At 36.0% G+C, this 22,864-nt stretch overlaps 3 protein-coding genes across 9 annotated transcripts; all 3 read right to left on the reverse strand.

The window, feature by feature from the left end:
* Positions 1 to 1,793: 1,793 nt before the first annotated feature.
* On the reverse strand, positions 1,794 to 3,146 carry LOC127809750 (protein BPS1, chloroplastic-like). Its single transcript, XM_052348781.1, has one exon. It carries the CDS (start codon positions 2,870 to 2,872, stop codon positions 1,880 to 1,882), a length of 993 nt encoding a protein of 330 aa, XP_052204741.1. The 5' UTR covers positions 2,873 to 3,146; the 3' UTR covers positions 1,794 to 1,879.
* A 7,304-nt stretch (positions 3,147 to 10,450) lies between these two features.
* On the reverse strand, positions 10,451 to 14,965 carry LOC127809525 (pentatricopeptide repeat-containing protein At1g50270). 7 transcript variants are annotated; one of them, XM_052348381.1, is made up of 4 exons: positions 13,024 to 14,965; positions 12,886 to 12,909; positions 11,630 to 11,890; positions 10,451 to 11,407 (listed from the first exon to the last, which is right to left on the reverse strand). In XM_052348381.1, exon 1 carries the CDS (start codon positions 14,926 to 14,928, stop codon positions 13,075 to 13,077), a length of 1,854 nt encoding a protein of 617 aa, XP_052204341.1. In that variant the 5' UTR covers positions 14,929 to 14,965; the 3' UTR covers positions 10,451 to 11,407; positions 11,630 to 11,890; positions 12,886 to 12,909; positions 13,024 to 13,074. The 7 variants fall into 7 exon arrangements, with proteins under 7 accessions (XP_052204341.1, XP_052204336.1, XP_052204339.1 ...); XM_052348376.1 differs by having other exon boundaries at positions 12,803 to 12,909; XM_052348379.1 differs by having other exon boundaries at positions 11,630 to 11,715; positions 11,795 to 11,890; positions 12,886 to 14,965.
* Positions 14,966 to 17,950: 2,985 nt separating this feature from the next.
* On the reverse strand, positions 17,951 to 21,034 carry LOC127809414 (BTB/POZ domain-containing protein At3g19850). The gene is made up of 3 exons (XM_052348175.1): positions 20,524 to 21,034; positions 19,338 to 20,435; positions 17,951 to 18,537 (listed from the first exon to the last, which is right to left on the reverse strand). The coding sequence occupies exons 1-3, from the start codon at positions 20,584 to 20,586 to the stop codon at positions 18,115 to 18,117; spliced, it is 1,584 nt and encodes a 527-aa protein (XP_052204135.1). The 5' UTR covers positions 20,587 to 21,034; the 3' UTR covers positions 17,951 to 18,114.
* Positions 21,035 to 22,864: the final 1,830 nt, after the last annotated feature.

Consider the following 22,864-nt stretch of genomic DNA (forward strand, 5'->3'; position numbering starts at 1 on the left):
CTTCATAATAGGTAAGGGTCAAACATTCAATCAATTTGTTTACTAATAATCGTTCTATAGGGCTTGATGGGTTTATCGAGACTTTTACAGAAAAGGGGCAAAAAGACGATCTTGTCTCCATCTATTTTGTAAATTTGTAAAGTGGGCCACTATTGTTCTCTCCTTGCTCACTCGTCTCCCTTTCATGGTCGTCGCTTCGTCGCTGCCCTCGTCTCACCGTTGCACCTCGCCCCTATCACCTCGTTGCCTTCATCTTATCTTGCCTCGTCGATCGTCGCTGCATCTTCAAAGAATGTGAGTCAAGGGCAACGATGAGGTGACAGCCATGGAAGGGAGACGAGCGAGTAGGGAGAGAGCAGTAATGGCCCACTTTGCAAAGTGGACGGAGCAAAATTGTCCTTTTGCCCCCTTTCGATAAGGCGGTCGGTAAGTTCGTCAGGCTCTCTAGACTTTTTCGTTTACTAAATTGATTGAAATGTTAAAATCGAATGAATCAAATTTGTGTAAAAAATTAAATCGAAATGATTGAAAATAGAAAAAACTGAATAAACATAAAAAAATCAAATTAATTGAAAAAATACAAAAAAAAATTGAATCGGACAAACTGAAGAATCCAAAAAAATGAAAGAAAATAAAAAAATCTCAAAAAATAAAAATTCTGTTTTGTTCGTTTATTTTGGTATAAAAATTAAACTTAGTCAACATAATTGAAATTATTAAATTTAATAATTGAGCCGAATTGACTTTAATTAAAATTGAATTTAATTGATAATTTTGATTAATTATTTTGATTAAATTAAACTTTTGTATATTCCTAGTAATACGAGGATAAATAGGCAAATATTAATTTAGTACCTAAAATTAGCGAAATATAAGACTTGATACATAGAGGCCGGCCAAGAATCATCCACGACGGGGCCATCCCAAATATATATTATTATACATATAATAACAAAAGCGTTTACAAATGGAAATCAACCAAATAGTTATTCTACTCTCTGAATGGTTGGTTGTCCGCAACAAGATTAGGTTTAGAATGACATCTATTGGAAATAAAAAAAATACACGATATAGAACAACTATGCTTCTATAATGATGATGATGATGATTTGAATATGTAAAGACAGACAAAGGCCATTAAAACCCCCCCTACTTACGTGAAAGATGAATATAAACAAAAGTGAAAGAAATTTGTCTCAAAAAAAATTAAAAATAAAACAAAAGTCTTAACATCTCTTTACATTGTATACATCTAGATGGTCACACACGACAATGACAAAGCGCTACATACAATTCCATGATTATTTGTATTTTTGCAAGAACAAGATTAAGCATCCTTTAAAATTTGATTGGTCAGGAAACAAATTTTAAGTATGCATTGAACATCTAATTATAATTAATTATATTTAACTTTTTAATAATTTCTATCTATAATTTTATTTTTTTATAATTCTAAAGAATATATCGTCAATTTTGTTTATCTTTGTCCTTTCGTCGCATGCTACTATAAAAATAATGTGAAAAATTCGAGAAATAATCACATATAACATTTAGTTTAGACCATCCCACTCTTTTTAAACCTATGATTTACTTTGATCTAACTTTAAGTGTACAAATAAATTCGTGTCTCTAGTCTTAAGAATAGACACAAATGATTCTATAGTTCCATACGAAAATAGTATGGAACTCGAACTCAAGTCCTGACAATGTTCCAAGCTCCCAAAAATGTGCAAGAGACTATTGCATCACCATATTCAAGGGCTTGATGCATGTGAGAAATTTAAGTCAATGGGTTTATGAATTTTCGTTTTATTTCTCCATTTTCCACACGTATAAGAAAACAAGCAAATGGATAACTTTTCTTCGATTCCATGTCGTTTCATTTCTTTTGTTTTTTCTCATAATCACCTTCGTGCCTTTTTCTATGCGCATCTAAAATGCCGTCTCTCGTGCCCAAAACCAAGCGGAACACGCCGTTGACGCCGTTAGCCAAACGGTCGAGGCCCTCCGTCAACCTCTCGGATGCCGCCCTCAGCTCCTTAACGGCGTTTCCCAACTTGGCGTGGCTCGCTTCGTTTCCTTGGCCGACATCGTTTACCGTATCACGCGCTCGCCCCGCCCGCGTTTCCACGTCACCAATCTCCTCCAGAACTCGCCGGTTCAAAATCGCGGATCGGAGTTGACTCAGCGAGTCAGCCCAGGGGAAACCGGTCGCCGAGACGTCAATCTTGGCCGAACCTCCGCCGCTCAAAGCGGAAACCACCGCGCCGAAGACGAAAACCGTCACCACTCCGACGGCGTACAAGGTGCGCCGGGCCAGCTCCTCGGCGTTCGAGATCCGGCCACTTGGCAGTGGACTTAGGAAGCGATCGGCCAGATCGCGCACCAGACCGTTCGGATCGACGTTCTTCTGACGAGTACCGGTTTTCGGTTCGTCGGAGAGCGAGTTCACAGCTCTCCGGAGCTTTTCAGGCGACCTTTTTTCGTCATCGAGGAGGAGAAGTGCGAAATTGATCAGAAGGCGACGCTGCCTCAACCGCTCGATCTCGGCGGAAACGAAGTTGCAGAGGTCCAATACCTTAACGGAGCCGTCCAAGTACAACTTGATCGTGTCGTCGGACGAGCTAAGGTTGGCAAGAACGTCCCGCGCTTCGACGTGGACGGAAGCGAGGAAGTCAACGGCCGACGATAGCCAAGACAGGCCGATCAACGGCGTGTTGGAGGCAGGCGGATTCAAGGCCTTGAGACCACGAAGCACGCTATCATCGAAGGAGCGAGCGACGAGATCGAAGCTAGTCGGCGAAGAACGCTTCCCGAACGCACGGAAGGGCGTGGGGAACGAGGCAAAGAGAGATTTCTCCGTGATATACATAGTAAACAATCGGCGAATCGGCCTTTTCCCGGAAAAGTCGCTGCAAAGCGAAAAATTTCTGAGAAAACGGAGCGACGGGCAGATGAAGACGGTGGGGTAAGAAAATTTATATATGATCCATACAGGGAGAGAGAGAGAGAGAGGGTGGATTTGCGAATGCGAATACGATAAGTCACCCTTTTGCCTTTTCTGCGTTTTCCAGATATGCAAGAGTTGATCGGGCTTCTGTCGCGACAACGATGGGATGGCCCCCGATTCTGCGTAAACTTTAAGGCATTCTCCGGGAAAATTCCTTCTTCTTTCGCGAATGCGTGTTCGAATGACTAGAATAACCTTCCTCAGCCCATTTGTGTTTGATTTGTATTATTATTATTATAAATATGATGTCTTTTTTACTCTTATTTATAACGAGAGACATTTATAATTTTAAAAAAATATAAAAATATAAAGACGATATAATAGGGGATAAATAGTCCTTATCATTTACATAAAATCGGGAATGAGATTCTATTTTCGAGAAGCATTGTCCATTTCAGATAAAGTAGATGAGCCCTACTTCTAGCTGTTCGGTAGCTTTGTCATCTATGTGAGTTGGGTGTTTTTAAGCCAGTAATCTGACCGATCTAGTGAACTGAGAGTTTTATTGAGAGCTCGCTAGGGGCTTTGCTGGAAGCTCCCTTTATGAGATTCGAATTTCGGTGGTGTATGAGCTCTCTTTGATGAGTTCGCTTAGATTTGTTGGGCTTCGATTGATTGAGTCAGTCCATTGAACTGAGTCTAACCCATAAGGAGTGGTGCAAGAAATACGCATAACAACATCTTATCTTGATCTTTCAAGATATGCTTATCTCTCTCCCCCTCAAGATAAGCATATCTTGATCTTTATTGATAAAAAAAATGACATTTGTATCATCTATATCCTCTAGTGTATTTTAAAAAATTTAATAAACAACTACTTCTCAACTTTATTTTGATCATTTCATATTTTGTTCTGAAAACGATTCCAAACTTATCTTGATACTCTCTTATCTTATTCATTTTAATAAACGTTACCTAAATAAGTTTGTTCGAGTTCGAGCTCAAGATTAATAAATAAGTTTTTGACAAATCAAATTCAAGATTGATAGATTCTTAATAAATTTGACTTCAAACACGATTTTGAGTTCGAATTAAGTAAAAGCCAGCTCATTCAACCCGATTATAACTTTTAAGAATAATAAAAAATTAATATGCTTAAGCGAGCCATGCTTGATTATATGAAATATGTTATAAAATAGAAAGTCCCTTGTGAGACGGGAAGAAATAAATAATATTTATCTTTCATAAAATGTGTATTTTTAAATTTAAACTATTCCTATTAATTTATATTTATAATAAATACATCTTATTCTCATAAAATAAGAATATTTTAAACTTAAATATAAGATAGAACAGATAAATAATGTTTAAAAACCAAAAAATAAAAATATTTCTTCTTTTCCCCTGCCCTCAAAATAGACAAATTATTTTTTATATGCTTCATATTTGGTTCATTATAATTAATTTCCAAAGTTGAATGGGAAAGGGTAAAAGTGGAAATGCAGAAAGATGCGGGCAGTAGAAGTATTTCGGAGGAGGATAAATTCCGGACGCGAAAGGCGGTGGGAAGAAGGCTGTGACCGCATGGGAACAAATGGTGGGACTCTCACGCTAATTAACAAGTCTGGCAAAATTATGATTTTTTTTTTATGTTTAAAAAATAATAATGATATTTTTATTTGTTAAGTAAAGAAGTGAAATAATTAATTTATTTTTTATTCTTTCTCCTCTAATCTTGAATATAAAATTAAAAAATAATTCAGTCAGAATTTATTAATTTATTGCAAATATCAACAATAAATTTAGGTTTGAGTTTATCATCGTCGCTAGATTTGAGAAACAAGAAACAAAGAAAAAGAATAAAAGGACGAAAAAGAAGAAAAAAAAATTGCTGATGGAGAGGGGTTCATCGCCAACACGTGGCAATGAAGCAAGAAAAAAATCCTAAATACGAGTTTAAGAAGAAAGAGAAAAGATGAATAAAAAAAAGAATAGAAAAAGAAGAAGTCAATGATGAATCCAGATCTAAATTCATCATCGACATATGTGTTGAACCCAGATTTAGATTTAAGAGAGAGAAGAGATAGGCAAGAGAAAAATACAACCAACAGAATAAAGAGAGAAAGATAGAACTTGCTACCGTTATTATTACTATTATTATCGTTCACAATTTGAAGAGAGAAATAAATACAGGATTTGAATAAATAAAAATAAAAAATATTTAAATAAAGATTATTTTGATTATGTTTTAATATTTAACGAGAATTAATTAATGATATGAGAGAAATTACAACCTAACATTAGGGGTGTAATGTGAAATTTTCCAATTTTGAAATAAATTATAAAAAAAATATTAAATATTCAACATAATTTCAATTTTATATTATCAAAGTAATCTGTGCTATACAGACGAACAATTATAATATTTTATTCAAAAATAATAATAATTTATAACAGAGAACAAATTTATTATTAATTTAAAATAAAATTATTGTGAATTTTTTGTGATATGAGCATATCTATTGTTAAATTTAAATAAAATTATTATGAATTTTATACATGTTATATGAATTTGTGGAAGTTATTTGTGTACATAACATTACTGTAAATATAATCTATTCATTGTTCACCACATCACTCATCTCAACGTTTAATGATGCATTATGATGTTATAAAATTGGAAATTAAATACAAATTTATGAGAGATGTTGAAAAAATCAAAGCTCCATTCAATTTTTAACTTTAATTTTATAATTAAAAATATATTAATATTTTATATTTCACAAAGTCATAGCATTTATTTTTTAAAAATTTATTGTTGTTGCTTTTTAATTCATATTATAAAATTAAAAAAATAATTATTCTATTTTCTAATAATAGATTCAATTAGTCAATAGTGTTGGAACCCAAATGTAACAATAAATTTTGTTTGTAAGAGAGAGTGTCTCGATCACAATGGAAGAATGTCTCGAGTGTAGGTCTACAAGTGATGTACAATGAAGAAATCAGTTAGAGACGCAAGTGAAGACCCATGAGCTTTCCCAATGCTTAAGTTAGTTTTGTGTGTGAAGTAAAATTATAATCACAGTAAAATTGTGAGCATACTTCTGTTAAAAGAGAAGTCTCTTATTTAATTCTCGACAAGCATTTTAGGCTTTATTACGAATTTGTAGGTGAGAACATCGAAGATAAGTAGTGTTTGAAAATCAAGTATCTCGAAGTTTATAGTATATCAAAATGGTCTCTTGCGCAACTAAGAGATAGGTTTTTGGGTCTGGGTAGACATGGCCAAAATTGAACTGGACCGGCGGTTCGAACCGGAACCGGACCCGGAACCGGCCGAACCGGAACCGGACTGAACCGGCGAAATTCGGTTCGGTTCCGGTTCAAGGTTCCGGGGAACCGGAACCGCCGGTTCCGGTTCAGCGGAACCAGAAAACCCCCCCCCCCCGTGCCCCCCTCCCCCAACGGTCCAAAATTGGACCGTTGGCTGCCACCCCCCCCCAAGCCAATTTTATTAATTTTTTTTTTAATTTTATAATTCCTATCTATATATACCCCTCCCTTCCCCACTCATTTTTCACACTTTCTCTCTCTCTCTCTCTCAAGTCTCAAGCTATTATTCTCTCAATTTTGTCTCTCATTTAATATTTCAATTTCAATTTCTTCAATCTTCTCATTTTGTTATTTATCAATTTATTCAATTATATTGTTAATTATTTATTACTTGTTACTATATTATTTTATCATTATTATATTTTTTTATTATCATACTTTTTTCAAAAAAATGGCAAGTGAAGGTAGAAATTTTAAAAATGTTGAGTTTGAATCTCAAAATTTTCAAACACAAGAGAGTGAAACTCAACAAAAGAGAGGTGGAAAAATTTCTTTTTCTGATATTTTTAATATTCATTTCAAGAAAACACCAAAAGGAGATGGTAAATTTGATGTATCTTGTAATTATTGTAATCAGGTATACAAATTCAAGCAAGGAGGTGGATATGGTACTTTCGCCTGACATTTGCAAACAAAGCACCCGCTCAAGGTTGGATTGAGCCGCGATCAAACACAAATATCCGGGTTTGCTACCTCTTCAAACTCTCCTCAATTATTTCATTATAATGAAGCTAATTGTAGGTCTGGTTTAGCTAAAATGGTAGCAATTGATCATTTATCTTTTAGTTTTGGTGAAAAATTAGGTTTTACTCGATTTTGTCAAAACTTTGTTAATCCTAGTTTTAAATCAATTCCTAGAAATACTTTGAAAAGGAATTTGTTAAAATTGTTTAAAAACTCAAAAATTGAATTGATAACATATTTTCAAAACAATAATATTAATGTTTCTATTTGTAGTGATATTTGGAGTGATCATTGGCAAACTCATTCATATATGGGTATTACTTGTCATTGGGTTGATGAAAATTATGTTTTACAAAAAAGAATTCTTGCGTATCGATGTTTTGATGAAAGTCATAATGCTAAAAATATTTGTAAATTAATTCAACAAATTTTACAAGAATATAGATTAGTTAATAGAATTTTTTCAATTTCTTTTGATAATGCATCGGCTAATACTGCTTCTATTAATGAATTGAAAAGAATTTGCCAACCAAATTTTGGTGGAAGATTTTTTCATGTTAGATGTGCATGCCATGTTTTAAATTTATGTGTTCAAGATGGTATTAAGTCACTTAATTCTTATTTAGATCCAATTAGAAATGTTATTTCTTATATTTGGGTACACCCTCGAACTGCAAAAGCATGGGCATATTTTTGCACCTCCAATGGTCAAACCCCAAAACGTTTTTCAAAAGATGTCCCTACTCGTTGGAACTCAACTTTTAAATTACTTAATCAATCTTTTGAATATAAAGATTTATTGTATTCTTTTGCAGCAAATTATATTCCACAATATCCTATTTTTCCAACTATGTGGAATGTTTGTAGTTCAATTTTGAATATTTTACGAATTTTTAATGATGCTACTCATACACTTAGTAATGTTTATAAACCAACTTCACATCAATTTTTAATAGAAGCAATGAATGTGGCCGGTGTATTAATGGAAGAAATTAATGTTGAAGAAATTTGTCATGCTGTTTTAGAAATGAGAGAAAAATGGTTACGTTATTATCAATTTATTCCTGAAATTTCTCTTGTTACTATGGTATTTGATCCTAGGTGTAAATTTGATGGTTTAATTGAGTGTTTGTCTAACTATTATTCGTTGTTAGGATTAGAAAATAATGAAGAAATTGATGTGAATATTATAATTTCTAAGGTTAGAACTTTATGCAATCAATTATATGAAGCATATGTTATTGCTCCTAGTAGTGAAGAATCATTTCCATCCATGGCTTCGCATTCGTCTTCCTCCCAACCAATGAAATGGGGTCATAAATTTTTAGATCAAAGGAGGAAAAAACCTAGATCGAGCTCACATTCGGAGCTCGAAACTTATCTAACCACAGTTTTTGAGTTTGGTGATGATACAGGTTTAAATTTTGAAATTTTGGAGTGGTGGAAAAGGCACAAGGAGACATTTCCAACTCTTGCAATTATTGCAAGTCAACTTCTTGCAATTCCAGCTTCAACTGTAGCCGTTGAACAAACATTCAGTAGTGGAGGCAACATTTTGGACGAAAGAAGATCAAGATTGGCTCCAGAATCATTGGAAACTCAAGTTTGCCTCGATGATTGGGAAAGAGCTAACATGCGACGTCAAGAAGAACTTATCCATTCATCATCATCTGACGAATGGGTTAATGATGGTTCAACAACGGCGACTTCCGACTCCAATGAAGATGCGTAGGATCCAACTCATCCAAGTCTATATTTTATTTTTTTTCACATTTGTAAAAATTAATTTCTTGTATTACATTTTTGTTGTAATTATTTTTTAATGAAATTAAGTCTAATTCTATTTTTTATTTTTTATTTTTCACATTTGTAAAAATTAATTACTTGTATTACATACTTGTTTAGTTGTTTTAATTATTTTTAATGAAATTATTACTTATATTTCTTCAATTTTTAGTAGTGTTTTTTTATTAAAAATATGGTTGAGAATATTTATATTTACAATTACATTTAACAATTAAAAATCGAAACCAAACCGAACTGAACAACGGAACAAGGACCAAAATTGAATACAACAATATTTAAAAAAAATTAAAAAAATTCGGTTTGAACCGGAACCGGAACCGTTGACCGAATCGGCTCAAACCGTTGACCGAACCGGTCCAAACCGTTGACCGAACCGGAACCGGAACCGAACCGTCCCAAACCGCCCTTGGGCGGTTCGATTCAGGTTCAAAGATTTCTTGAACCGGAACCGGCGGTTCATGAACCGTGGCCATGTCTAGGTCTGGGTGGCTCTCGGAGTCTCTCGAAGGCCTCGATCTTGGGTGATATCACTCAATTGTCTTTTAATTTCTCGATCATCCGATGACTTCATACACCTGTGACTTATTTACGTGAACTTCTTTTGATAGACTTTTAGGGCTCTTTCTTTAGGTATGGATCCACTTTATTAGACACAACAAATAAAAAATTAGAATTACAAAATAAAAAAGTTTTCAACAATCCCTAAAAGTTTGATAAAAAAATTAAAAATAAGGTAAAAGTTTGGCATTTCCCAAATAATTTATCTTATTTATTATAAGTAATAAAATAATAATTAATTAATAATACTCATATGAAATGCCCATTATTATTATTATTATTATTTCTACATCTAGACAAGTTGACCTATAGGCCATATGAATTGAACTTGTCAATTATTTTTAGGGTTATGCTACACGAATTGATCGGTGGACAATTCTAACTCTAAATTACAAATTTATCCTTTACTTTCTTCTCTAAATTTGCTACCCTACTTCTTCTACTTCTTTCTCATACTTACTTTCTCTCTCCACTATTATTCATTGTTGTGGTTGTTCTCACAACTATTGTAGTCATCACTACAACTGCTTCCGTCGTCTTTCGCCATAGACACAATCATCTTCGCTCTCACCAATTTCACCGTTATTCTCACCGCTGTTCCTAATCATTCTGATAAAAATATGTATATTTATTTTTTATATTTATTGTTCATTATATTGCATTTAATACTTTTAAAATTGTGACAAAAAAAATACACATTTTAACCTATCATAAATCATAAAAACACTTAACGTGTTGTATGAGTTAACTATTTTGTTTATAATTTTTAAAAACTTAAACTAACACATAAATATGTAATATATTTATTGAAAATATATTTATATATAATTTAAGGTTAATATATATATATATTTTAAATAAAAATATATACTAATAGTTTGATACAACTTTACATATAATTTTTAACTTTTTATTTCAAGTAATATAAATAAATAATAACATAAAAATATATAATTATTTATATATAAAATAGATACAAAATATATAAAATTTTATATTTTATATGAATGATAAAGAGAAGAAATATAAGTATATTGTGATGAATATAAGATAATTATAAAACTACAAAATGATTTTTTAAAAATAGCAAACCAACCCTTAACATGTTACAAGCTAAAAATTTTAAAAGTTACAAAATGAGTTAATTTAATTTACATAATTTTGTATAATATGTTTATAGTTTATAGTTGTATTTAAAAACATATTTATGTATATTTATATATATGTAAATTTTATATTTAGATAAAATATACATTTTCAATAAATATACATCTCCAGAGGACGGAGAGAAGTTGCTGACGAAAATAAGAAGACCCACAAAAAGAGAAAAAGAGGGCATGGAGGCGTCAGCAACGATGAACGACAATGACTGAGGCTGCATTGGAGGCTAATAGTGCCAAGAACGAGAAAAGAGAGAGGGGGAAAGGGAGAGAGAGGAGATGGAGGTGTCAATAGCAACTAGAATGGGGGAGGTGAACAACGGCGGAGACGACTGCGTCCATGGAGAAAGACGGCGGCAAAGGTGGCTGCATCCATGGCGAAAGCAGTTGCGGCGGCGACTACAACGGCGGTGAGAACAGCCATGGCGGCGAACAACGGTGGAGAAAGAGAGAGAGTATAAGGAAGAAGCAAAGGAAGTAGGGTAGCAAATTTAGAGGGAAAAAAAAATAAATTTGTAATTTACAGTGAGAATTGTCCACCAATTTGTTCGTATAGCATAACCCTTATTTTTATGGATGACCATACTCTTTCAAACTTTCACAAAGTGTGGGCCAGCTTTGTGTAGATTATTGAACCTAATTATACAACTACCATGAATGCTTGCTGATCCTGAAAACTATTGCTAACTACTACAAAGTTGAGAGGGACCTGGGGTTACCTTTTGGCCGCGCTTTGCCGTGCCGGAAAAGGAGAAGAGTAGGCGGGCGAGATGGAGCTTTTGGCACTTTTAGGCAGAAGCCGGGATGCCAAAAGAGCATACCCCACCACGAGGCCTGATGTGTGTTTCCTCACCTAATAAACAAAAGATTGAATGTTGTTACACAACAGAAGAAGCATACGTGAATGTGACCTGAACTAAGCTCATGGGTCCGTATATATTTTGGGAAATATTTGGAGATGGAGCTTTATGAGCGCATGGAAACAGAAAAATAGGGATGATGCAGAATGTGTCTATTTGTTATGTAGAAAAGACAAAGAAAACCAAACTGGGCAATACAAGGAAACAATCCCAACCATTACACAGTTTCTTTTAGCTGTACTTCTAGAAATATAGAGAGCTCAGCAGATGGGAGATGACGGAATTGGCTTGTAGTTGAATCCTGTTATTACAACAGAAGGTAGCCAACATTAATTGTTTCAAAAGTAGGCAGCATTGGTTCTTTCAAAAGGCGGATGTACCTTCATTTTGTTGACGACGGGTAGAGAATTGTATTAAGAAAGATACCGGGGAGCTGCAACATCATGATTTAGTACAAGAAACATTTGAGCATCATCCTGCAAAATTTCCAAGGATTGCCATTTTGTGAGAATGAATGACATGAAACAAACAAAAGAACATGAAAACAGAAAAGACAATTGAAACTAACTAAAAAGGGACAATCAAAAATCAAACAAGATTAAACTCTTTGCTAGGAATAATATCATCTATAAGAAGCTAGACTCATTTACATGAGATATAACCAGAGATGCCATTTATATGGATTCTGGTGAAACTCAATTGGCATATGATAAACCATTTCATGGTCCTTCTTAATCAGGCCACAAAAAGCACTGCAATTCAAAAACGGTTTGTATCGGTTCAATGGTTTTCATTTGGAGAAAGGAAGAAAACAGAGCCAAAGTTCTTCAGCATAATATATCTGTACACCATTCCACATGGTATGCCCAATGCATTGGACATCTATCAGATCTCATGTCCCAATTCAAAAATGTTCTTTTTCAAATTTCCCTTTAATAGGAAATCCGTATGCATCCATGGAAAAGTTGTATTAATTAGTTAAGTTTTGTTCAATAGACAGAGCATAAATAAATGGCACCAAATTCGACCCACTGCAATTATTTTGTTTTCCCTTGACGAAAAAGGGGATGCATAGAATGAGGAAGCAAATACTAATATTCATAGACCTACAAAAAGGTGAAACAAACTTGTAATATGTGTCAAAATACTCCAATGGGGATATTTATATTATTTTCTCAATCACCAACAAGATCCAAGAATAACATTAAGATTAGCTGATGCAACAAGGGGACAGGTTTGATTGAGGATCAACTGGTAGCAAGAGAGGGAACCACTTGTTCGTCATATAATTCTTTTACTCCTAATATATATATATATATATATATAATAAAAATTCTTAGGCTTGGTACGAATAAGAAGGTATAGTTGAATTGAGTTCATGGATTTACCTAAGTCTAGTAATGGACCAACAATAAAGTAAAGGATTTTATCTTCAAAACCCATTGAAAGGGCAGTACGCGAGAAATCTTACATAAATGCCAAATCTTCAAGCGCCCTGAAAATGTTATGAGGTGTTTGAGAATGGTCAAAGTAGTTGAATAGAAGGAATTAAAACATTGCATTAAAGAAGGTGAAGTCTCGTTGACTGAACAGTAAGTCCAGAACTCACTTCTCCTGGAAGTGAAAGATCTCAGGGCTTGTACGATTTGTTATCCCCGCTTCAGTCAACATTAAACATCAATAGGTCAGTGTCTTCAATACAACAACAAAGTTCTGACTGGATCACCATGCTATCCAAGACTAAATATATATCCTTTGATTCAACATTTGAATTACCAAAGGCAATGAACTCACGAACTAAACCATTTAATTCCAACCAGCTACATCCTGGTGCCTTTTCCACTCCCTTCCATTTCATGAGTTTCCTTACATGGGCCGCTGCTTCCCAATTTTGACAATTTGAGTATAAATTTGCCAGAAGCGCATATCTGCCACTATGATGTGGTTGTAGCTTGATTAGACGTTCGCCTACCTGTGCACCTAATTCATAAGCTTTCTGAATCATGCAGGCATTAAACAGAGCGCCCCATACACCGGGAGTGGGTTCCATAGGCATGGCCTCGATTAGCTTCATTGCTTCCTCCAAATATCCTGCCCTCCCTAGGAGGTCAACCATACAACCATAGTGATTGACTCTAGGCTCTAAATTATGAACAGAGTACATGGACCCAAATAGTTCGCGCCCCTCTTCAACAAGACCTCCATGAGAGCAAGCACTAAGAACGCCAAGTAAAGTAACTTCATTGGGTCTAACCCCAGAGTGTAACATATTAGAGAAGAGACTCAAGGAGTTCAGGGCATTCCCGTGAATTGCAAATCCATTTATCATGGCAGTCCAGGGATGCAAATCTTTGACAGGCAGCTTCTCAAAAACCAAGAAAGCCTCATGAATACACCCACATTTTGCATACATATCTATCAGAGCCGTACCGAGTCTTGAATTCACTTCCAAGCCATTTCCAATTATGTATTTATGAGCCCACTTCCCATGAGCCAATGCCCCTAGTTGAGCACAAGCACTGAGAACGATCGTTAAAGTAAGTTGATTGGGTTGTCTTTTTTCTACAAGCATGTTTTCAAAAACAATTAGTGCATCTCTAAGCCTATTACATTGCACATAACCGGTTATGAGAGCGGTCCAACAAACAACATTTTTACACGGGGTTTCCTCAAACACTTTCTGAGCATCGTCACAATATCCACACGTAGAATACATATCTACAAGAGCACTACCCACATGGGCATCCCAATGGACTCGGCCTGATGCTACATAGAATCCATGAACCCACCTCCCAAACCAAACAGTTCCCATCATTCCAGCAGCACGGAGAACACAAGAAATAGTCATTTCATCAACCGTTACACTCGTTGATTTCATCTCCGCAAAACACTTCAACGCTTCCACAGGGAAACCGCTTCTAACATACCCATCAATCAGAGCCGTCCAAGAAATCACGTCTTTTGTCCCCATTTCATCGAACACCTGGCGTGCAACGTCAACCCGCCCGCAATTCGCTAAAGCAGACACCAACGAGTTCTGCACAAAACGATCAGAAACCAATCCACACTTCAAGATCTGAGCACAAAACTGAAACGGGTTCTGGTTTCGACACATCGACAGGGCCTTGAGAAGCGAAGGAAAGGTGTGCTTGTCAGGAGGTACACCTTCGCGGCGCATCCTGGCGAAACAAGCGAGTGCCATCCGGGGCTCTGGACATCTTGATAACGCCTTGATAATCGCATTGCATAGGCGGATATTGGGTGCTTTGGCGTGGCCAAAGAGGGAGAAAACGTAAGCAAGATCAGCGGCAATGGCGGGGAGGGCATGGTGGAGGAGGCTGCTCAGTAAGAAGCTGTCTTCCGAGAGGCCACAGGTGATGATGACGGCGTGAATTCGCCTGATATACTTCAGCTCCCTCGCCGGCGAGGTTTGGAGTCTACGGGACGACAGTAGAGAAAGCAGTGCGTTGCGCAGATTGGCTTCCTCTGGCTCGACGCTCGACGTTGCCGGCATTTCCCGCGCGACGGAGGTTTAAATGTCAGGGCTAATTTCCGTTCCCTCCTTTCACTTTCACACTCAAATGATAAATTGGGTATAATACTTTCTTAAAGAATTTATATTCATCTTAAAGAAATCTATCTAAAATCTAAATCCATATTCATTTTGAAAAAAATGTCGCAAAAATAATTAATCCATTTCTCAATTGATAGGGAAACATGTTGTCGAAGTTATAAGTTTGATGGATTTTAGAGTTAGTGTAGACTTTTATTTGATTGAAAAATGATTCAATTAAATTTGAAATAAATTTAATGTGAAGTGAATATTATATCAATTGAGGCTAACTTTGTAGCATATGAAAGCTTTTATCTCAAAGATCAATAGCCCAAAATGTGTATAAATTAGTGGTATCAAACAAATAGTGTTTGCGAGCCAACACATGGACTAATCAAATGGGTCAATCGAGTTCTTCTACAAGGCCAGATAAGTGGACAGACATACTTACAGAATAGAAGCTAAAAAACTAAAATACTCTCACTTACATTATATTAGAAAGAGTATAATACAATGTGGGCGAGGACATTTTAGTCTTTTAGCTCTCATTCTGTAAGCTTGTCTGGTTCTCAAGAATTTTTCGGGTCAAGATTGAGTGACTTAGGTGGTGTTCTCTTTGTATTTTATTTTTGTGTTTTGAGTGTCTGTTTTGAAATTTTTGAAAATGCGTTCTTTTTGTCATTTTGAAAAATTATTTCTTAAAACAGAAAATTAGAAAACGTGTTTGCTTTGAAATTTTAAAAACGATTTTTTTATTATAACTATATTTTATTTAATAAATTTAATTTGAAATAAATAATAAATATTTATTAATAAATTATAAATTTGATTCAAATACTTTAAACTATAAAATAAAATTCAAATAAAATAAAATAATCAATAACCTTAGAGAAGACCTTAGTGGGCAAAACCGTTAAGCAAGTTAGTTCTCTAAAGGGTCTTTAGAATATTGGCCAAGCCTTTTGAAAAATTAGTCCTCAAAAGGCCTTCAAAAGACTACTCAGGTTTTTAGGGAATGGAGCTCTCGAAAACCCTTATGGAAAAAGACATTTTCCTGGGCTCAGACTAACTTCTCTAGGGAGACTCCTCTAGAGGTCCTCTAGATGAAATATCACGGAGGGTATGTTACAACAAAATGTATACAAAAACTAAGTTGATAATTTAAATTTTTGTATAATAATTTATAAAAATTAATTATTTAATTGTAAAAGACTTTGAAGAAATGGAGTCGAGTCGAGTGAGACCAATCTAAGATTCACAAGGCCTTGGTGGCAGTGTTGGGTACAATTCGTTGTTACTTTAGGCTATGCTATGCAGGCCAAGGCCTTGTGAATCTTAGATCGGTCTCGCTCGGCTCGGCCCCATTCTTTCAAAGTCTTTTACAATTAAATAATTAATTTTTATAAATTATTATACAAAAATTTAAATTATCAACTTAGTTTTTGTATACATTTTGTTGTAACATACCCTCCGCGAGATTTCATCTAGAGGGCCTCTAAGGGAGTCTCCCGAGAGAAGTTAGTCTAAGCCCAAGAAAATGCCTTTTTCCATAAGGGTTTTTGAGGGCTTCATTCCCCACAAACCTGAGCTGTCTTTTGAAGGCCCTTCGAGGACTAACTTTTCAAAAGGCTTAGGCAATCTTTTAAAGACCCTTTAGAAAACTAACTTCCTTAAAGGCTTGGCCTACTATGGTCCTCTCAAAGCCTAACTAAGGATAGTTGAATACCCTTACCCAAATGGTTGATCCACGTGCCCTCATGTATGTGTAACACATGCCCTAGCTTGCCACATGCTCCAGTCTTTCGAGGGATATAAATATCCCTTACCCCTTTGTCTTCTAGACCCGAAGATCTCCCCTTGACTCTTTGGCATGTATTCTTCTAAAGATATTTCGTTTTTCGCAAAACACTGTTTGATATTAATTTGCATTGCACTTGCATTCTTCAGCGACATGACCATATTTGACTTAGGCAACGAAGGGCTCATGCGAGAGAGATTCCCGCATGCCTTTTGGTTGTCTATTGTCTTACAAGTCGGAAAACCCAAAATTTTCATGAAGACTCCATCAAAAACCCTTATATGGCCTCTCACACCCAAAGACCCTTTTTTTCTAGAGCTATCCTTTCACAAGACTCTTTTTATGTGACCTTATCCGAGTAGACCTTGGCGACCCAATACATTTGATGTTTGAAAAAAAATTACAAAAAGCCGAATGGGACAAAAACAAGATGTTGATTGAACATCCACACCCTACTCCGAGCCCATTTTGCATGGTTGTGTGCGGCGACATGACTTGCCCCTGAAATAAAAGGCTAAAGAAAGTGCAAGTAGCCCTTATGGGTACAAATAATCACGGGATCAAGCTAGTTTTGGCACCATTAATCACGTGATCAATTAGAACAAATTTCTGGGTTGTTCTATTAGGGCAAGTTGTCTGATCACAGGTCTCCTGGAAGCATTTGATTGGCCCTTTGCCCTTCAATTTATGTTCTTGTCTTTACTCTTCAGCACTGTCTCATTAACTTTAATCTACTTTTATGGCTTAATTTGAATTTTCAATTCTTTTGAAAGATTCCTAGTTGTCTCTGTCCAGTTCGAATTCAGAGAGAAACATAGATACAAACCATCCTGTCTGGTTACTTGTTTGTGTTCTTAAAAGCAACGGAAACACGAGCATGATCTGGGTAGATGTTTCTGCATTCATTAACCCTAAAAGATTAGAACTTTCTTGCCAATTTCAGATTTCATCTCAAAGTAGTGGCTTTCTAGTCTGCGATGATCAACAGATTCAGTGACCTTGACCCTGGCCAAGTTATGGCATGTCTTACCATCATTGATACAGAAAACAAAGAGAAACAAGATTAAATTCCAATCAAGATGATTATGTAATGTTTACGTGTTTTAAGCAATCAAATGTTTGCTTACCCAGAAGGCGAAACTGCATAAACAGTTGATTTTACTGAAAAATATGACAAAAGAGCCATTGAATTCAACATATTCACTCATTTAACTGGATTCTAGTTCGAAGTATACAGTGACAATATGAGAATTATTGTATTTCTCATCCAAATCAAAGGCTTAGAGTAATCACTCCAAAGATACATTATTTTACAAGTGAAAAGAATATCCATGTATTTCCACAAATAGTCAGCACATTCTTGGCAGTGTTCCACTGAAAGGAGCACTACTAATGGCCTTACCTTTCACCATTTTGGACATCTGCCCCTTCATCTCCCGGCAGAGTTTCTCCAGCTCCACAACTCTCCACTGCATCTTCTGGAGGTTTACTCTCAAATCTTCATTCTCCTGCGAGGAGTTGCTCTCTGCATGGATGACACCTTTGTACACGACCATCTTGTTACTGTGGCCTGCACTAATTGGACTCTCTTGATAACTGTCAAACTCTTTTGTGGGTATATTGGGATGCTGAGAAGCGAGAGCTTGAACCGCGATTCTTGGAGGGATTCTGGGATTCTTCGCAAGTTCTTTACATGCTTCGAGGCTGAGTTTCTCATAGTTTAGGCATCTGCATATCCTTGATCTCTCCTCAAATGAAAGAGAAGAGTGAGACTGCAACAACCAACAAATATGTTGGAAATCAGACTACTATTCAAACTAATCTGCTTATTATGGGTCTACCGATGAAAAGATCAAAACAACTAACTTCCAAGAGCCAGCTGCCAATCATAAATGTTACATTTGAACATTTAGTACCAGAAGTAGAACCACATTTATTCTTCAATTGTCAAACTAGGCTTGTTAGATTGACCAAAACATGGTCTTTTTAGTTCGTTTCTTCTTCGTGTGATGAGAACATTTATGACACCAAAGGGGTATGGTTCATTTCTAATGGTTTCTTCAGGTTTCTTTTATCATAATCTACTTTCACACGATATTTTTTCTTTATCGAAGCAAGATTTATCCACAGAACCAAAGTTATGCATACCAATTGATTGTGGCTAGGCCAAGGTTCACAGTTTTACTGTCAATATTCTGTCTTTATCTAAGCAAAATTATCCATAGTACCAAAATTATGCATACTTGTCTGTTACCATAGGTGTAGGTTCATGTTCATGGTGTACTAGAAGCTGAGTTGAGACCAGTAGGGAAATGCTGAATACTATTGAAAGCTAGAGGGAAAATTTTCTTTTCACTTTTTCCCTTGCAATAAAGTTTTCTCTCTAGTCCAAGAAAAAGAAGGAAAGGAGAAGAATAATTTTGTTTTGTATGGAAAGAAGTCGTGCTATCTTTTTTAATTGAGTTCTTGTCTTTGTCCCCTACTCTCCAATTCTCATCCAAGAAAATCCGTAGCATTTTCTCAAATTGGATAGATAAGAAAGAAAAATGGGGAAAAGGATGAACATAATCACCTCCAGATAGATATCAATGGCTCTGTAGACCCCATCAAAGCTGTCTCTTGCAAAATCAGGCAAACTCTCTGCAACGCCAAGAAATTTAGAGATCTTGAGGCTCTGATCAGGAGCTATCTCTCCCAAGTACTTGTCGATCAACCGGGCGACCTTCTTCACCCTCTGAACTGCCACTTTAGGATCATGAACAAACAACCTTAACAATCTCAGAACAAGATTGACATCATAGACACCCCCATCATGGCCAGACACTAACAAATCATCCAAGGTTGCCTCATCGAGCATCCCACCAATCAATCTCTCCAAACCAGCCCTGCAATCTCTGCTCAGCCCAAAACCAGCCACTACCCTCAACACTGAGAACAGCCTTCTGCAAGAAAATGTGGATTTTCCCATGAAAATCACCCCATGGACAGCTGTTTCTGCAAGGCCACTGTAAGATTTTGATGATTTCAAAGACCTTTTGCTTTGAGCTGCAGATTTGAGGTAATAAATGAGGAATCTTGTGAGGATCAAACTGTTGTTTTCACTTCCATAGGCACCCAAAGTTTTGACAAATTTTTCTATGATATTTGGGGATAAAATGGTGAGATCATCAAACCACCAAGCTTTGCTTGATGAGCATGGTTTGGCTGATGCAGGAGTGTCTGGAGAAGATGAAGAAGAGGGTGAAGAGGATAGAAGATTTATATCTGAATTCTGAGCAATCTTTGCCAGAAGAGAACACATTAGTTTCTGAACCAGACCGGAAGAATCTGCATAGGAAAAGAATGGTTCACAGCTCTTGAGACAAATCAATATATCATTCCAAGACCAGTAGAAAATCCCCTCGAGAAAAGTCTCCGTTTGCTGCAAGAGATTGCAGGGAGAAATTTTCTCGGACATTCCCAGGAAAGCAGCGCAGCAATGGAGGAGAGACACGTTTGACACTGTGATTGGGATTGCGCCATCGTTGTAACAGAATCTTGACACCATCTCAAACCCATCTGGGCCCCCGGGGAATTCGTCGATTTCAATCCCCGAATTCCTGATTTGGGGTCTCCTCCTTTCTTGCTTGATAATTCTCCTCAACTTTCCCGAGAATCTTGACACAATTTCCTGGAAAATCCAACAAGAAAACACTCAGGGGTACTGCTAAATATTTTGCACCCAAGTTCTTGATACCCAATGGATGGTTTTCGATTACCTCGTTCACGAAGAATGCGTGCTGGCCGTTCACATGGACTTGCAAATCACAGAGCTCTGCCATGGCTGCTTCGCATTGAATGAGGACTAGAAACTTCAGTTCCTGAATTGGAAAACCACAGAGGACTCTAAAAAGTAACAATTTTTTCACAAAAACTCAATATGCTTGCTTAGAGAGCACATTTTTCCACAATCCATACTATATATAGGCTCAGGCTGATGTCCACTGGCTGCATCACGGGCAACTATCTTCATGGATCAAACTAGACCTGATTGATGCTCCCTATCTCGATAATGCTATATAAACAATAATTATTAACCAGACAACGGTTCTCACAGTTAGGGTAAATTTCATTTAATAAATTTAGGGTGCATTCATCGATCTTCCCTTTACATGCTTGAATCATTTTGACACCTCGATCAGCCAATCAATCAAGGATTTCCCAATGAGAAGAAAAATGGGGGCATGTTGGGTAGAGGAAAATCCAACAGAAAATATGGGGGGTTTTGTCTGTTGTGCTGTTCTGTAGGTGACGGGCCATGCAGGTCAAGGAGCCTGCTTGCTTGCTTTCTATGAAATTAATTTGTTATTCCCCTTGTCATTTATGCCAACCCATCTGTCTTTATGTGGCACTTGTAGTTTTGGGACATGTGAAACCAGGGGCCCCATCGGTAGGCTGGGGGATTGGGAATGGAATGGATCTACAGCTTCAGATAGAAACATAATTATTGACATGACATGCTTATCCAACAGAACCCTAATTTTAATTATGAAGAAATCATAATATATGGGGAATGCAGTTTAGTAGATGCTTAAATCATTTATGACCTTTTGGTGGCGTCATGATATGAATTTTTTTGCTGATTATAGATTAGTATTGTTGAAGAAAAAAAAATAAGATTAGGAAAAACACAAGATCCAATCACACTCAAATATAAAAAAAATTTACGTTAAAAACCCTAAAAGAGAAAAACCACGACCGTCATGATGACAGATAAAAAATATCACTATGTAGTAAAGTTTATAACTACAAAATCTAATATTCTTTCTCTAAACTCAAATCTTAATTACACCCAATTCCCAACTCTTACTGATCTCTCACTGGTTTTTCATAAGTGATTTGCTTCCCTTGACTAACAAGTCAACCATCCTATTTATAAATTAGTTTCTTTGTTTAATAAGGTTAAGGTTTCCTTGTCTACCAAGACTAAGGTTTCCTTACCTAACAACAATTTTCAACTGACTATAAAATAGGATTATAAAATAAACAAGAAATCAATTATAAATAATAAATAATCTTCAAGACTAATTAGGATTTCTCGCTGAAAATCCTAACAAACCACTGCCTTAGCAAAAATTCCTAAAAACATTCGTCCATTCTCCGACGACAACCATGACTATTTGTTACCAATAATCACCATGATCTCTATCACCAAGATCACTGTACCCCTCCATAAAAGGTACAACCACTTAAGTATATACTGCATAAGATTTTCATAGCACAATGTCAAAAAATACCTTGTTGAAAAAATTATGGTACACCCCCCATGCTTGGTTTCCTTGGGAGTTCTTCAGCTATCGACATCATTTCCACCACACACTTTGCATCACCGCCAAACCAATGCCCGTGTGCAAGTTTTGTGAACCCACTAAAAGTATCATATCATCTTTCGTAGTAACTTTGGTGGTCTAACGGCATGCCATGAGGATGTATTTATCTCTTCAAATAACATCTTCATCTCCCACAAAATTGAGAGACAAACTTCCAGCGTCACAATCTTTGGAGCCATTTGTTATACTTGCTCTACCAGATTTTTTAGAGTCTTTAAGAGTGGTTTTGCTTTTTAACACCTTGTGTAACCTGCATTGGATCAAGATATCACTGACTTATATTTGCCACAAGCCAAAATTGATATTCTTATCGAATTTTTCAAAATCAAACTTCATCATGTTTGGCATATCCTTTGCGTACTAGGCGATCGATAACCAAAGCTCTGATACCACTTGTTGAAGAAAAAAAATAAGATGAGGAAAAACACAAGATCCAATCACACTCAAACATAAGAGATTTTTAGTAAAGTAAAATCCTAAAAGAGAAAAACCACGGCCATCAGAACGACAGAGAAAAAATATTACTATGTAGTAAAGTTTACAACTACAAAACCTAATATTCTCTCTCTAAACCCAAGTCCCAATTACACCTAATTCCTAGTCTCTCACTGGTTTCTCACAAGTGATTTGCTCCCCCTTAACTAACAAGCCAACCATCCTATTTATAGATTAGTTTCTTTGTTCAATAAGATTAAGGTTTTCTTGTCCACCAAGACTAAGGTTTTCTTAT

Source organism: Diospyros lotus, chromosome 9, assembly GCF_014633365.1.
Source record: "Diospyros lotus cultivar Yz01 chromosome 9, ASM1463336v1, whole genome shotgun sequence".
NCBI classification, from domain to species: Eukaryota; Viridiplantae; Streptophyta; class Magnoliopsida; order Ericales; family Ebenaceae; genus Diospyros; species Diospyros lotus.

Excerpts from the sequence above, each read along its gene's own strand:
- LOC127809750 (XM_052348781.1), bottom strand. The coding sequence starts at position 2,872 with ATGTATATCACGGAGAAATCTCTCTTTGCCTCGTTCCCCACGCCCTTC.
- LOC127809525 (XM_052348380.1), bottom strand. The coding sequence starts at position 14,928 with ATGCCGGCAACGTCGAGCGTCGAGCCAGAGGAAGCCAATCTGCGCAAC.
- LOC127809414 (XM_052348175.1), bottom strand. The coding sequence starts at position 20,586 with ATGGCAGAGCTCTGTGATTTGCAAGTCCATGTGAACGGCCAGCACGCA. Across the intron at positions 20,436-20,523 it reads ACGCATTCTTCGTGAACGAG|GAAATTGTGTCAAGATTCTC; the intron begins GTAATCGAAAAC and ends TGGATTTTCCAG. Across the intron at positions 18,538-19,337 it reads CCATTGATATCTATCTGGAG|TCTCACTCTTCTCTTTCATT; the intron begins GTGATTATGTTC and ends TGGTTGTTGCAG.